The 15,515-nt window shown below is 42.3% G+C and overlaps 1 protein-coding gene across 7 annotated transcripts in view; it reads right to left on the bottom strand.

The window, feature by feature from the left end:
• Positions 1–15,515, bottom strand: part of LOC5577286 — a 71,069-nt gene that overhangs the window by 46,727 nt on the left and 8,827 nt on the right. For all 7 annotated transcript variants that reach the window (XM_021851031.1, XM_021851030.1, XM_021851026.1 and 4 more), the window contains one exon: positions 9,948–10,063. In XM_021851031.1, coding sequence (XP_021706723.1) covers positions 9,948–10,063 — 116 coding nt within the window. The remainder of the gene's footprint in view (positions 1–9,947; positions 10,064–15,515) is intronic.

The following is a 15,515-nucleotide window of genomic DNA, read 5'->3' as shown; positions in this document are numbered from 1 at the left end:
TCGGCAACCATGCTGTTCATCAACTGCTGGAAGGTTCCGGGAGCGGATTTTACTCCCGGTTCAAGTCGGTTGAAACGGAATAGACCTCGATGAGTGTTGATTTTGAGAAGCTGCTTTGAGTCGTCATCAACTTCCACCTACAGATAAGCATCACTCAGGTCAATGACGCTGAAATACCGGAACCCATTGAGTTTGGTAAAGATGTCATCAGGAACCGGTAGCGGGTAGTGGTTGGGCTCCAGGGCAGCATTCAGTCCGGTTGAATAATCAGCACAGATTCGAACTTTACCTCCTGGCTTCTTCATTGCGACGGAGCCGCCCACTGGCGTGATGATTCGCAGCGGTTGAAGTTTGCCCAGCTCACCATCAATCTTCTCCATGGACGTGAAAGAAGCTGGGCGCTTCGGCTTGAAAACGGGTGTGGCATCGGGCTTGAGATAGATTCGGAACTTCATCTTCTTACGGTCCTAAGCCTAAGTCCTTACACTGTCCTAAGCCTTGCGAAGCTTTGTACCGTTGGATTTGATTGACTTGACTAGCGGCAACGAGGACCTGGTTGCAGATTGCAAATATTCATTCCTTGTTGAGTGCTCGCCCGAGTCAGTCGACTATCGCGCTTTGTGACATACCGAAACCGAAGTTCACCAGTGTTTTTTCCAAGTATATGGTTTTTTTCCTGGCTACGATTGGAAAGCATATTGCCGATAGTGCACCCGCACAAGGAGCAGCTACCATTGGCCGAGCCCAGTTTGGTAGACTGAACATCTTTAACCACATCACCACCAGCATTAATCGGTGGCAATAATACCACAAGAGGCACCATCTAATTCGCACCACGTGGCAGAACAAAGGCGATCGGCGTCATCGTTTCATCGCATCAAAACAAGCTGCAGAAATAGACGATCGCACCACGCCGGTACATCTGTCCTCGCAGCTAAAGCAGCAGAAAGGAGATTGTAGGTATTGTTCCTCTCCAGTTCCATACCATCCGCATTACTTGGTTGCTGTTAGTCCCCGTTGTTAGAGTGATATTCTCACAGTGGTCTCGAAGTGCTCTTTCGCTCAATTAATTGGCATATTTTTTGATAATTTTTTCAAAACATTTTGTTGGAGTAATATTCACACACCGTGTGACACAGTGGTCTCGGAGTGTTTTATTGCTCAATTAATTAGTTTTTTTTTCCGCTTTATTTTTTTTTGTAAATAAATATATATATATATATTTTTTTTCTCTTTTTTTATTATTACATTTTTTTTTTGTAAATACTTTTTTCGTTATTTTTTTTTCTCTTCGTTAATTTTTTTCTTGTTAATTTTTTTTTCGTTATATATTTTTTTTTTCGTCAATATTTTTTTTGTTTATTTTATTTTTTTTTTATTTTACACTATTAGGAATTTCTCGCCATACTAGTTATAGCACGTAAGTTGGTTTTTATTTAATTCCTTTGAAAACAGTGTGATTAAATTAAGTGAAGTTAGAGTTAGAGTTGCTCATTAGAGTGTTGACCTTCCTTTGCGGTAGAGCAAAAATTGCTCCGCAATGGAACCAAATGATACTGGCGGGGGCTCGCCGGAATATTTAGTCTCTTCTGACGATGAGTTAGTTTTGGGTCAGATAGCTCAAATTCTAAAAACCCAACATAGTGAGGCTATGGAGACCATCGATGATGATACTCCTTCTCCTCCTTTATCTCCCTCATCTGTGCCTCCAGTACACTCAGGTACTGCATTGTCAGGAGATGTTACGGTTAATCCCTCTCTTCATGATTTACCGCATTCGTCTCAAAAGCAAATGGTTACTAATTCTGGTCTGCCCGGCACACAGTGGCGCATGGCCGGACAAAACCTCAAAAACTCATGTTCTCAAAATCACTCGTCAATATTTTTTATAGACTTCTTTACTATTGAGCGACAATTTCTCAAAATTTGAGATTGATCTGTTCTGTTTTCGATTTTTGGCAGCATCGTAAGTGTGGGAAAGTCAGCAAAATTGCACTGCTCGAAATTCATCAACTTCGATTCACCTAGCAAACTTCAAACATCTGTATCTCAACGAAATCATAACCGATTTAAGCTCAATAGGTTCCATTTGAAAGCGTAGTTATAAGCCTTAGTTTTGACTATAATTATATAATTTTTAACATATCAAGTTGTTATTTGTAGCAAAAAATGTTTCAAATAATCTTTCTCCAAAATTTTGTTAAATTTTCTAAACTTCATACGTTTTATGTGAAGAGTTTCGGGAAAATGAGTCACTCACTATGAAGCAGCAAATCATCCTTACTTTCAAACGTGCAATCGTTTTTCTTGCCCCTTTTTGCCCCTAGAGGTGAAAATTCCATTTTCATTTTTCATTATAATTTATCGATTTCATCATTCAAATCTATATAATTGGTCATAATTCGTTTGAAACTTTAGTAGAATTTCTAAAAGGAAGTTAAATTTGTACCTCTAGTTCAGGTTTATGCAAAAATTTCTGCATTGCAACAAAAAAATGTAGTGATAGCCTTTTTATACGATTGGATGAAAAAACTTAATTTGGACCAATTTCACTAGAAAATCGAATTTTCAATTTGACTGTTATTTCCAATGGGATGATATCAGGTATCCAAGATAATTAAAAGATAACTATTATCTAGCAATTTGAGACGTATTCGAGGTTTTGTCCGACCTTTGTATGAAGGACCGCCACTGTGCGGCAGTTTAAGCCAATCCCATGCGTTTCCCCCCTCTGGTTCCTCCTCAAACCCGGCGCCCCCCCGCCATAAAGCTTACCCACCCGGATCTAAGGGTCCCTTTCTGGTTTTCTTTCGGCCCAAAGCGAATGGTAAACCATTGAACAAACTTCAAATTGAAAGGGATCTGGCAAAATCGTTTCGAGGTATCCTCGAGATAGATTCACCCAGCCGTGATAAGTTGCGTGTCACAGTCGGTGACCGCGACCAGGCGAATAAAATTGCTGCCTTTGAGCTCTTTTTGATGGAGTACAGAGTCTACATTCCCAGTCGAGAGGTCGAATGTTATGGAGTGGTCACGGAGCATAACTTGACTCGCGCAGACATCATGTCAGGAGCTGGTGGGTTTAAAAATCGTGCCGTTCCGCTAGCCCCTGTTCTTGATGCAAATCAAATGAACAAAGTGTTCCCCGATGGCTCAAAACAGCCGTCAAATTCGTTTCGTGTGACCTTCTCCGGATCAGCCTTACCAAGCGTCCTTGTGATTGGGCGTCTTCGATTACCCGTCCGTCTCTACGTACCGACGGTTATGCACTGTGAAAAGTGCCGGCAGTTGGGCCACACTGCACCTTACTGCAGCAACAAACCACGCTGCGGTAAGTGTGGCGAACAACATGCCGATGGTTCCTGCAATATGGAGCCAAGATGTACCTCTTGTGGCCAAGCTCCTCACGAGCTCAGTGCATGCCCGAAGTACCTAGAGCGGGAGAAACATACCATAAACTCCCTGAAACAACGGTCTAGGCGATCTTATGCAGATATGCTGAAAAAGATCGCTCCGACTGTTGTTCCATCGGCCCACTCTATAACCAGTAACAATATCTTCGCATCCCTGCCGGATAATGATCAATGCGATGACTCTGAGGATGGGGAAGAGTATACCATAATTGAAACAGGAACGAAAAGGAAGCGTGCGGTTACAAAACGGCACTTGAAGCAACAGGCTTCTCAGAACGTTCCTGTTGTTCAAAACTCTCCTCAAAACCCTTTGGCAAAATCAAGAAATGGCGGAAATACCAAAAAATCCTCACCTCCAGGTTTCAAATTTTCAGCTGGAGAATTTCCGTCACTTCCGGGAACATCTAAAACCCCAGTTGCCCCAGTTTTTCGCCCAGAAACTCAACCAACTCGTCAGCAGGAGCCAAACAGTGCTTCCGGTAAACTGACTCTTTCTGGGATAGTGGATTTCATCTTCGAAATGTTTCAGATTTCACCCGAAACGAGAAACCTAATCAACATGGCACTTTCTTTGGTGAAACCTTTTCTAAAGCAAATAGCTTCAAAGTGGCCGATTCTTGACTCGTTCATATCTTTCGATGGCTAACTTATCCAATGAGGTCGGAGATATGATCGAAGTGCTACAGTGGAATTGTAGAAGTGTTATAAAAAATATGGAGGCGTTCAAATTTTTAGTACACAGCACTCGCTGTGACATATTTGCTCTTTGTGAAACATGGCTAACTTCTGATAAAAATATCTCTTTCCACGATTTTAATATTATTCGTCTGGATCGAGGGGATGGATATGGAGGGGTGCTCTTGGGGATTAACAAGCTCCACTCCTTTTACAGAATCGACTTCCCCTCGATGACAGGCATTGAAGTAGTTGCATGTCATATCACAGCTCGAGGGAAAAGCCTCAGCATAGCCAGTGTATACATACCGCCAAATGCTAGAGTATCTCGCAGAGACCTTGCGGCAATATGCGAAGCTATGCCTGCGCCATGGTTGATCCTAGGAGATTTTAATTCTCACGGTACAGCCTGGGGGTCACCGAGGGACGACAATCGCGCAACTTTAATATATGATCTTTGCGACTACTTCAATCTGACAATCTTGAACACTGGGGAAGCAACACGAATAAAACCTCCAGATCCCCCAAGTATGTTAGACCTCTCAATCTGTTCGAATTCATTATCATTGGATTGCATGTGGAAAGTAATTCAGGATCCCCATGGTAGTGATCACCTGCCTATCAAAATTTCAGTTACCAATAATTCGTGTCGAACACACCAGATCGACGTAGCGTATGACCCCACGAAGCATATCGACTGGGGAAAATACGCTGAAGCGATCTCCGTAGGTGAGCAATCGGTCGATATACTTCCACCGCTGGAAGAATATCAATTCTTATCCGCGTTGATTATAAACAGTGCTCTTCAAGCTCAGCGTAAACCGGTTCCAGGATCTTCAGTACGACGTCGGCCGCCCACCCCGTGGTGGGATGGCGAATGCACCGGAGTCTATCGCGAAAGATCAGATGCGTTTAAAGAATATCGGAAACGTGGCACGCGCGATAACTACGATCGGTATTGTTCTCTTGACCGCAAGTTCAAGAGCCTCGTGAAAGCGAAGAAACGCGGTTACTGGAGAAACTTCGTCAACGGATTATCACGGGAAACTTCGATGCGAACCTTGTGGACGGTCGGTAGAAGAATGCGGAACGTACAATCGGTAAACGAGGATCGTGAAAGCTCTTCTCGATGGATATTCGACTTCGCCAAGAAAGTTTGCCCGGATTCTGTCCAAGTGCAAACGATCACACGAGATTATCCAGACGAAAGGAATGAAATGGACTCAACTTTTTCGATGGCAGAATTCTTACTTGCTCTCCTTTCATGTAACAATTCTGCCCCAGGTATGGACAGGATTAAGTTCAACTTGCTCAAAAACCTCCCAGACGTCGCAAAGAGACGCTTGTTGAACTTATTCAATGCATTCTTGGAGAGCAACATTGTTCCGGATGATTGGAGACAAGTGAGAGTTATTGCCATCCAAAAACCAGGAAAGCCTGCTTCGGACTACAACTCGTACCGTCCTATTGCGATGTTGTCGTGTCTTCGAAAGTTGTTAGAGAAGATGATTCTCTTTCGGCTGGACAAATGGGTTGAATCGAATGGCCTTCTCTCAGATACTCAATTTGGATTCCGCAGAGGCAAAGGAACGAGCGATTGTCTTGCGTTGCTTTCTACTGAAATTCAACTGGCCTATGCTCAAAAAGAACAAATGGGCTCAGTCTTTTTGGATATTAAGGGGGCTTTTGATGCAGTTTGCGTAGATGTCCTTTCAGACAAATTCCACGAGTGTGGACTTTCCCCGATTTTGAACAACTACTTGTACAATTTGTTGTCTGAGAAGCATATGTTTTTCTCACATGGAAACTCGACAACTTTGCGAATAAGTTACATGGGTCTCCCCCAGGGCTCGTGTTTAAGTCCTCTTCTTTACAATTTTTACGTAAGAGATATTGATGATTGTCTCATGAGAAATTGCTCGTTAAGACAGCTTGCGGATGACGCCGTTGTTTCTGTCACAGGACCAGAGGCGGACGATTTGCAAGGACCGTTGCAAGATACTCTGGACAATTTGTCTGCATGGGCTGTGAAGCTGGGTATCGAATTCTCTCTGGAGAAAACTGAGTTAGTTGTCTTTTCTAGGAAGCGTAATCCTGCGGATCTAGAGCTTCAATTCATGGGTAAGGAACTCTCTCAAGGTTTATCACATATGTATTTAGGGGTCTGGTTTGATTCTAAATGCACCTGGGGAAAACAAATTAGATATCTGTATCAGAAGTGCCAACAACGAATCAACTTCATGCGTACACTCACAGGAACATGGTGGGGAGCCCACCCGGATGATCTGATAAAGCTATATCGCACCACGATTCTGTCGGTTCTTGAATACGGTAGTTTTTGCTTCCAATCCGCCGCGAAAACACACATTCTGAAGCTCCAGCGTATTCAGTATCGCTGTCTTCGGATCGCTTTAGGCTGTATGAACTCGACTCATACCATGAGCTTAGAGGTGTTAGCAGGAATACTGCCTTTATCAGATCGGTTCGTGGAATTGTCGTTAAGGTTCCTCATCCGCTGTGAAGTGTTAAACCCGTTGGTAATTGAAAATTTTGAGAAGCTAATCGAACGAAATCCTCAAACAAGATTTATGACATTGTACTACGCGTACATGACTCTGGAGGTTAACCCTTCTTTGAATCTTTCCTATCACGGTTGCTTCCCTGACTTCTCAAGTTCCGCTGTAGTTTTTGATCTGACCATGAAGCAAGATATCCGTGGAATACCAGATCTGCTTCGTTCGGAGCAAATACCAAAAATTTTTGCAAGCAAGTTCGGTCACGTCAGCTGCGATAGAAGGTTTTACACAGACGGGTCAAAAACAAATGATTCCACTGGATTTGGTGTATATAACGAGTTTCATAGCGCCGCATATAAACTTCAGAACCCTTGCTCCGTGTATATCGCAGAATTAACGGCTATACATTACGCATTAGAGCGAATTGCCTCTCTTCCCTCTGATCAATATTTCATTTTTACGGATAGCCTTAGCTCCATAGAGGCTATTCGTTCAATGAGGCCGGTAAAGCACTCTCCGTATTTCCTCGATGAAATACGATCTACATTGAGTGCTCTATCGAATGAATCATATACTATCACCTTGGCCTGGGTCCCTTCGCATTGCTCGATTCCGGGCAATGAGAAAGCGGACTCGCTTGCCAAGGTGGGCGCTATGGAAGGCGATATTTATGATCGACAAATTGCCTTCAATGAATTTTTTTCAATGGCTCGTCAACATGCATTGGTCAGCTGGCAACAAAAGTGGGATGCCGGAGAATTGGGCAGGTGGTTACATTCCATTCTCCCGCGGGTATCGAAGAAGCCGTGGTTCAAGGGGTTGGACTTAAGCCGAGACTTTATTAAGGTAATGTGTCGTCTTATGTCCAATCACTACTCTCTAGGCTCTCACTTCTATCGAATAGGGCTCACAGATAGCAATCACTGCAGCTGCGGTGCAGGTTACCAAGATATCAACCACGTAGTTTGGGAATGCCCCGAATACGGTTTTGCCAGATCTGATTTTTGTGCATCCCTCAGGGCCCAAGGGAAACCAGAAAAGGAAGACATTAGGGATGTGTTGGGTAAACTTGACTTTGTGTACATGAAGCTTATGTACAATTTTTTGAAACAAGCTAACATTCTTGTTTAACTCCCCTTCCTTGTCGGTCCACTTGTCCACCTTGTGTCCCCTCGAAACCCGTCTTTTTGTATCGTTACAGGTTGTCATTGTCCACTCAACGTTCGACCAGCAGCAAAGCAAACACGTCACACCTTAAAGCTGCTGAATGTCAACGGAACGATCCCATTGTCCTATCCCTTCCTTTAAATTATTGTTACCCCTAACCTCGACCAAACCGCGAGTTTTTCGGTTCCCCAAAACTAACATAGAAAATTAAGAAAACACCATGAATTTGTAAATAAAATCAAAAGAACTCGGCTCCGTAATGCCTAATGGCGCATGAGCCTAATAAATAAATGATCAAGTAAAAAAAAAAAAAAAAAAAAGATTGCAAATAGTGGGGTGTCCCACAGCTTGAACAGCTCGATCCAGTCCAGACCAAACAGGTTAATGCATTTGTTGGTCACGAAGAATTTTGCGGTTTTGGTGACACCTCCGAGTTTGATTGGGTATCGGAGCTCACCAAAATCATGCTTTTGAACAGATCCGCCGTGATCTTGCTGAGCTCGAAGCTCTTGATAAAAACTGCAGCTCTTTCTCCAAAGCGTCGAATTCTTAAAAATTCCTCCTCGATAAAATGTTGTACTTCTAATTGTTCTTCATTCTAAGATGGTTGGGTACAAACTGAATATTTTTCAGTTGTTGATGCCTTATAAATAAGATGGTTGCTAAGGTACATAACTGGTAGTTAGGGTCGCGGCTGGTGGTAACCATTGATTGCTTTGTTAGTGGCTAACAATTGCAAAGACGCTTTTTAATCTGCGAAGCTGACGATCTATCACCATTCGTCAATTTTATTCCATCGTATATCATGTTGCACAGCGTTGGACTTTGTATGGATCCCTGTGACACTCCCGTCGTACTTTGGTAGACATCTGTCACTGATTTGAGTTGTACACGAGATTCTGAAAGTAACTTAGATTAGATGTTGATGTAGTATATTATAGCTTCCAGCTTTAGGTAGAGTCAACTCTTAGAACGTAACTTTGCAGAGCTATATATTGGGGACAAGCATTATGTATAGCGATACGACAATTACCTCTAAAAAAAACTGTTGAATGCGTTTTTAAGGTCTATCGTTACCACTGCCCAGTCTCGATTACCTCTTCTCTTTTGCTTCGACACTTTTTTTTTATCTGACTCTTGCTTGTGGATTCTGTATGTTGACTTATGCTGCCTATGCTGTGGGCATTTTGACGAGAAAACGGAACACAGTTAGTAAGTGAACTGAACATATTGAAACATAAACACAACATAAAATGTTCATTGTCCACAGATTCCTTGAGAAAGGCACAATAAATGTGTCCGAAACGTCGGATTAAAATCCGTTTTTGAGCATAAGATTGAAGCCATAACCTAGAATATAACAAATATATAAAATTCATAATTGCAGTTAACAAAAATGTTGTGTTTTATTAGAAGCAAACATATCTGGTGACCGACTCTATTTTTCCAGTTTCATCGCTTACGACCGCTCCACCTTGTATAAGTAACTTGAATCACATGTCATTGAGCTCATTCTCGCACACTAGAAAAAAAAAACCCCAAAGGGAAACCGGTCACTCAACTTCAATCGATTTCTCCCATCCACGCTTTATCGTAGTTATTCTGAATGTCTTATAAACCGTTTTGCCCATTCCACATCGTTCCCTGAAACTCACACCAACCGAGAGTATGGCCCGTGAGTTACCACCAATTCCATCATACTCCCACCACTCAGTCGGAATCAGCCATTCGATTGCAACGGAGCTCGAGCAAACCCAGTCGGTCCCTAAATACAGCGCACAGAGCGAGTCTTCCATTGAAACAATTTCTTCATTCCCGAGTTGGGTCCCTTCGCCTCCGCGTTCCTGTGTGTTCAGTTCGCTCGTTCTCCGTTGAGGTCCGTTTCCCTAGCGCATTTTCAATTTATTTTTTCCATTTCGTGCTTCCACGTATGGCTTTTTTGTGCCTCGTTGCTGTGGCCATTAACTGGAATCGATTTCTGCCTGACGGCAGCCACAACTGTCACTATCGTTTGTGGAAATTTCGTTCGCTTCGAAGGCGAAAGGAAAACTTGGTCATCTGTCGTCGTAGCATGGAATCGAAATGCAAACAGACTGGAACCGAGTCGAAGACGCTGAATTTCCAGAGCAAAAACGGTAACAAAAGTCGAGAAGTATGGTAATTGTGCGCAACTTACACCGCCGAGCTCCTTGATGGTGGTTTCGATCTCGTTCGCTAGCTGGTACCGCTGGATGTCCAAGTAGAAACGATGATGTATCAAGGGTCTCGGGCCTTTTACGAGTTTCACTTTATCTGGAAGAAAAAGAACAAAAACAAAAAGAATGAGTCGAGGGTTGAAAAACCACTTTGTTGCGGCAGATTGCTGCCACGACTGCACATGATTCATAAGAAGCAATCAACATTGTTTTGCTATGTGGTACATATATTTCCCAATCAAAGTAAGTCTCGCTATCGGTTTGTTTTGCTCGTTCACAGACTACTTAGCTTTCCAGTAAAGTGGAGGAGCACTCACACCGATAGTAGTAGACTCGAATATTAATAAAGTAGCGGACAAGTAGGCCATGCGCTAGGTTTGTTTATCAGTAGCAATGGTTGTTTCGCAAAACCTTGCGCGCTCGTGAGCTCTTTCTACATCTTACCAACACACAGAGCTACTGCCAAAGCAGAACCATAACAAAAACAGAAAAATGCAACACTAAGCGATTGTGCTGCATTTGTGGGTGTATGAGTGCTACAAGTTGAGGATGCACTATCAAAAAGGTTGCAGGTTGCATTACTGGGTATGTGTGAGCTCGGCAACTATTGCGACAGAGCCCGAAGCGAATGACATTGTTCGAAAAGTTTGTTTACAGAATAAACAGAGGCTTATCCGGGGCCCTTCGACAGTTGGTCAAGGTTTCCATGGTGATTACATTGGATACAGAAGAAACATTAGTCCGTAACGGCAATTTAACTGTTGTAACCGAGAACGTTTAGCGGTTATTTTACTACACCATAAACGTTATTGCATAAGATTAAAACTACTATTGGACGGAATAGACTGAACCTTAGTACATTTAGTTTAATGCGTTTGCAGTAGATTGTGTGTCGTCATCGGCGATCACAACCAGTGAGCCCAAGTACATGAACTCTCGGACTATTTCGATTTGATCATCGTCAACGTGAACTCAGGACGGGGGGCTTATCAAGGTTTTTATTTAGACCATCGCTGTCAAGTACTTCGCCTTCGGAACATTGATGTCCATTCGAGATTCAGACCGCTTTCCACCATCTCAAAATTCCGTGCTCGTTTCCCTCCTTGTCACATCCTCCGATACAATGTTGCACAGCAGACACCAAAGACTATCACCTTGCCGAAACCTTCTGCGAGATTTGAAGAGACTTGATACTATCCCTGATATTCGGACTACGAACATCAATTGCTCCATCCTTGATCAATCTTCTCAGTTAGTCCGATAAACCATATTCGTGCATAATCTACCATAGCTAATTTCGATCGCCGATCGAGTCGAATTAAAATCGAATCCCACATGATATTGCCCCACGAATTCTCGGTAACACAGCGTAACAAAAATTACATTGTTACGTGTCTCAAGGATCAAATTATGTGTCTCTAGTAGATTTGGGGTTGCTAAATCTGATGCCGTTCTCAGAAATGTTCCTGCACGTCACAATTTTTAGATACATGTCGCCAAAGTTGTATAAAACACTGTTTCTATAGATGTTTACATGGAATTTAAAGTATGATTTATCAATCTTTTTTATGATCTAATCCCTCAAACATGCAATATATGACCAGATCACCGCGAGTCGGTGATGTTTGTTATGCGTTGGTATGCACTCGTGAGCTGCTTCGTGATGCGATCTTTTCCAGCACTGGCGAAAGGTGCCCAAGTTTGACAGATCGCAGTACACTTTTCACGGCATTCTAGATTACCTTATGAGCCATAACATTTTGGGCAACTGCAAGTGACATGGGGGTCTTTAATTTGTCTTTGATATGACTATAACTTTCATTTTAGATATAATTTAGTTGAAATTTTACGTTTAAATTTGAAAAAAAAACGATTTTTTCAACATGCTTTAAAGTTAAAGTTCCATAAACACAAGATTTTTGACAATTCGAAACATTTAGGGTTATATTTACATTAAATTTTTCATAACAAATATCAAGAACAAAGTTTCTGCTCGTCGATATTGAATTTGATCTAAATTAAAGGGTGTCCACGATGAAATTGCTCTAACTTTTTAACCGTTGGGTAGAATTTAATGAAAATTTGGGTGGATTTAGTTCATAGTGCATTATCTACATTCTGCAAGTTTCAAAGTTCTGTGATCAAAAGTCGCGGAAATGGAGTCGAAAGAACAGCTCGTGCGTGATAAAATCTTGCGCATTCATCACGAGAACAAGGATCTCTCGCATCGTTCCATCGCTAAAACGTTGGGAATTGCGAATTTCACGGTGTCGCTAATGATTAAGCGGTTCGAGGAACGATTGACCACCGATCGGAAGCCCAGAAGTAAAGGAAAAAGTATTCCGTAAAACACCAAAAATCACAACCGCGTAGTTGGGGCCTTCAACCGAAACCCGAACGCACAGTATTTCGATCGGCCGAAATCGTGAATTTAATTCTGTAGCACCTTTAAACGTGATTTTTTCGAAATGGTGTCTTCGGACGAAAATTTTCTAAAAATATAGCGCATATATTGACGGTATATGTTAGTTCGCAACTTTGCCACGGGCGGCGCTGCGAAACTATTTTTTTTTTAATGACGATCTTTTAATATGATGTCTTCGGCAAAGTTGTAGATAATTCAAATACAAACAACTTTGCCAAAGACACCTAGTGTGTATTCAGCCGCATTACCAAAATACGGGAGTATTTTATGAACGACCCCTTAAAACTGGTTTTACTCGTATATTTTGAAAATGCGAAGTTTCCGGTTGCAACAATGTTTTACAAAATTGTATAAACAGTCAAAATGAATCATTCTCTAGAAGACAATAGGTTTCTTAAGATCAAGGAAAAGTAGTTATAACCATTTAAGTGCAAAAATCAGTCATTTTTGGGGTAAGTGTATTTATTCGGGTGACAGTTGGTGGCAGATGAAACCTAGTAGGATTCATAATACATCATTAGTAGTTGTAAATGTCAATAATGTCATTAGTATCCACGAGTATCCCTTTTACTTAGAGGAAGTTTCATCAATGACTCTTATTATCCTGTAGTACTTAGTTATATGATGGGTAGAGGGCTTTTTCTTTTTCTTCTTATTGACACATTCTTCATCATTAAGCACAACCAATAGGTTCCAAATACTTTTATGAAGAAAGTTCTCAACCTCGAGAAATGACGCTTTACGAAATGACTCGCCTTACAATTATTTTTCACTTGAGATGTTTGCGTTTTTTCGTACATCCCAAGTAACTAAATAGCACTTTTATGCGCTCTGCGTGCTAGTATTATATAGCTGACACGCTCAATTGGTCGAATAATAGCACTATAAGACCAAAAAGATGAATTAGCAGGCAAGTATTTTCTTGAGATCGCGACGAGAAGCAGAACAAGTCCGCCAAAACCCGTGCCAGGAAGTTATACCTCAACATGCTGACGAAAGTTGGATGCTGCATCATGCACGACGAAACATATGTGAAGGCAGACCAACCTGTTTTTCACGGCCAAGGATAAGTTCAGCGTTCCGGAGCATGTCCACACTCAGAAGATGTCCAAATTTGCGAAGAAATTCCTGGTTTGGCAAGCCATCTGCACGTGCGGGAAGCGGAGTGCACCTTTCGTGACCCAGGACACGATGAACGGACAGATGTACATGAAAGAGTGCCTCCAGAAGCGGTTGCTTCCTCTCCTGAAGGCCCACAACGTCCCAACAATCTTCTGGCCGGATTTGGCCTCATGCCACTACTACAAGGACGTGCTGAAGTGGTATGCGGACAATAAGGTCAATTTCGTGCCGAAAATGTTCAACCCTCACAACACTCCGGAGCTCCGCCGCATCGAGAAGTACTGGGCGATTATGAAGCAGCACCTTCTTAAACGACCTAAGGAGGAGGAACTGAAGAAAGTATGGGTTTACATGCAAAAAAACGGTTGATTCACAGGTTGTGCAGAATCTTATGGCCGGGGTTAAGGCCAAGGTGCGGGCATTTGCGTATGGACTGTAAATAAAATACGAGTAAAATGGTAAAATGAAGTTTAATAGTTATTTTTCAATCTTTCTCTGCCATAACAAAACCCCCTGATTGTCTTCGATGATTTGAACAGGATATAAACTTGATTCTTGCAAGTCAGTAGAAAATCCGCAAAGCCAAATTGTTTCACTAACTGAACAACTCATCGCGATGTATTCAGCCTCCGTGGACGACATTGCCACTGCGCGCTGCTTCTAGGGTGTCCACCGGACAGTACAGCCAAATACCTTGATAAAACATCCAGACACACATTATTTGCGATCTAGCTCATCACTAGCGTAGTCAGCGTCAACGAAAAACCTTGACTGGCGATTCTTGCGGGTTTCTCCTGAAGGTCAGCTTCGTACTCTTGGTAGCGTAACACTCGTTTAGCATGTTTCCAGTGTTCATCTGCCGCAGCAAGGTTTCAATGCTAAATATCCGATAATAGAGCACAAGTCTGGTCTCGGCCCGAGCATAAGGAACATCAAGCTGCCCAATCAATTCACGATATGGATAACTGCCAATTTAATTTATCGGGCGTAGCTGTAATTTCGTTCTTATACTATTCGTTCATCGGCTGCTACTACCAGTGAATCTTCCACGTAGATCACGATGCATATACACATGAATTTTCAGGTTTCGATGGACCGCAATAGCCAAGATAGTTCGTATGAAAGCTTAGCCACTAGTGCAAATGTTTCCTCATAGTCAATACGCTTCCGCAGCAGATATCCTTTGGCTAATAAGCGAGCCTTGTAACGTTCAGGGTTTCCATTGCATTCGCTGAAGACTGCGAAAAACCCATTTTGTACTGGGTTCACGGCTTCCGGGCACTTCACTATCATCCAGGTTTGATTTTTCTCCAAAGACCTTAGCTCGTCATGAATAGCCTTCCTCCATTTAGTCTCGAGCGGATGACCATTGCGTAGCTTGTGGGTATCTGCTGAAATGCATCAGCAGCAGAAAGAGCTCTATGAGGGGCGATAAAATAAGCAAACCAACCGGGAGTCCTGCGCTCCCGACCACTGCACCTCAGAACATTCTCCTCACATAATAAATCTTCGAGCTGTTTAGTAGAATACCTATAAGTAGATTAAAAAACCGAATTTAGTACTATACCATTTAATTCCACTAGAGTTTGTATCCTTTGACAGATACGCGTATTTCGACCTCAACTGTAAGGCCTTACAGTTGAGGTCGAAATACGCGTATCTGTCAAAGGATACAAACTCTAGTGGAATTAAATGGTATAGTACTAAATTCGGTTTTTTAATCTACTTATTCTCCTCACAGTTGTTCTCATTCTTCAATTGTGGTGGGTGCGCCGAGGCACCTTCAATATCAGTGTTGTCTTCCTCAATGTCATCTGCATTTTTATATTCATCTTCTGCAACTATCGGTTCAAAATTATCAGCAATAGCATTACCAGGTTCAACTGCTTCTAGCCATTCGTTGGCTGAGGGTTGGGGATGACTTGCGGAATCACTAGTTTCGCAAACTTTTCTTCCTCCGCACATTGGTTCAGTTTTGAAAAATCATGGCAAAAATTGCGCA

The sequence above is a fragment of the Aedes aegypti genome, chromosome 3 (genome assembly GCF_002204515.2).
Source record: "Aedes aegypti strain LVP_AGWG chromosome 3, AaegL5.0 Primary Assembly, whole genome shotgun sequence".
NCBI lineage: Eukaryota > Metazoa > Arthropoda > Insecta > Diptera > Culicidae > Aedes > Aedes aegypti.
This window is presented reverse-complemented; position numbering and strand designations above follow the sequence as displayed.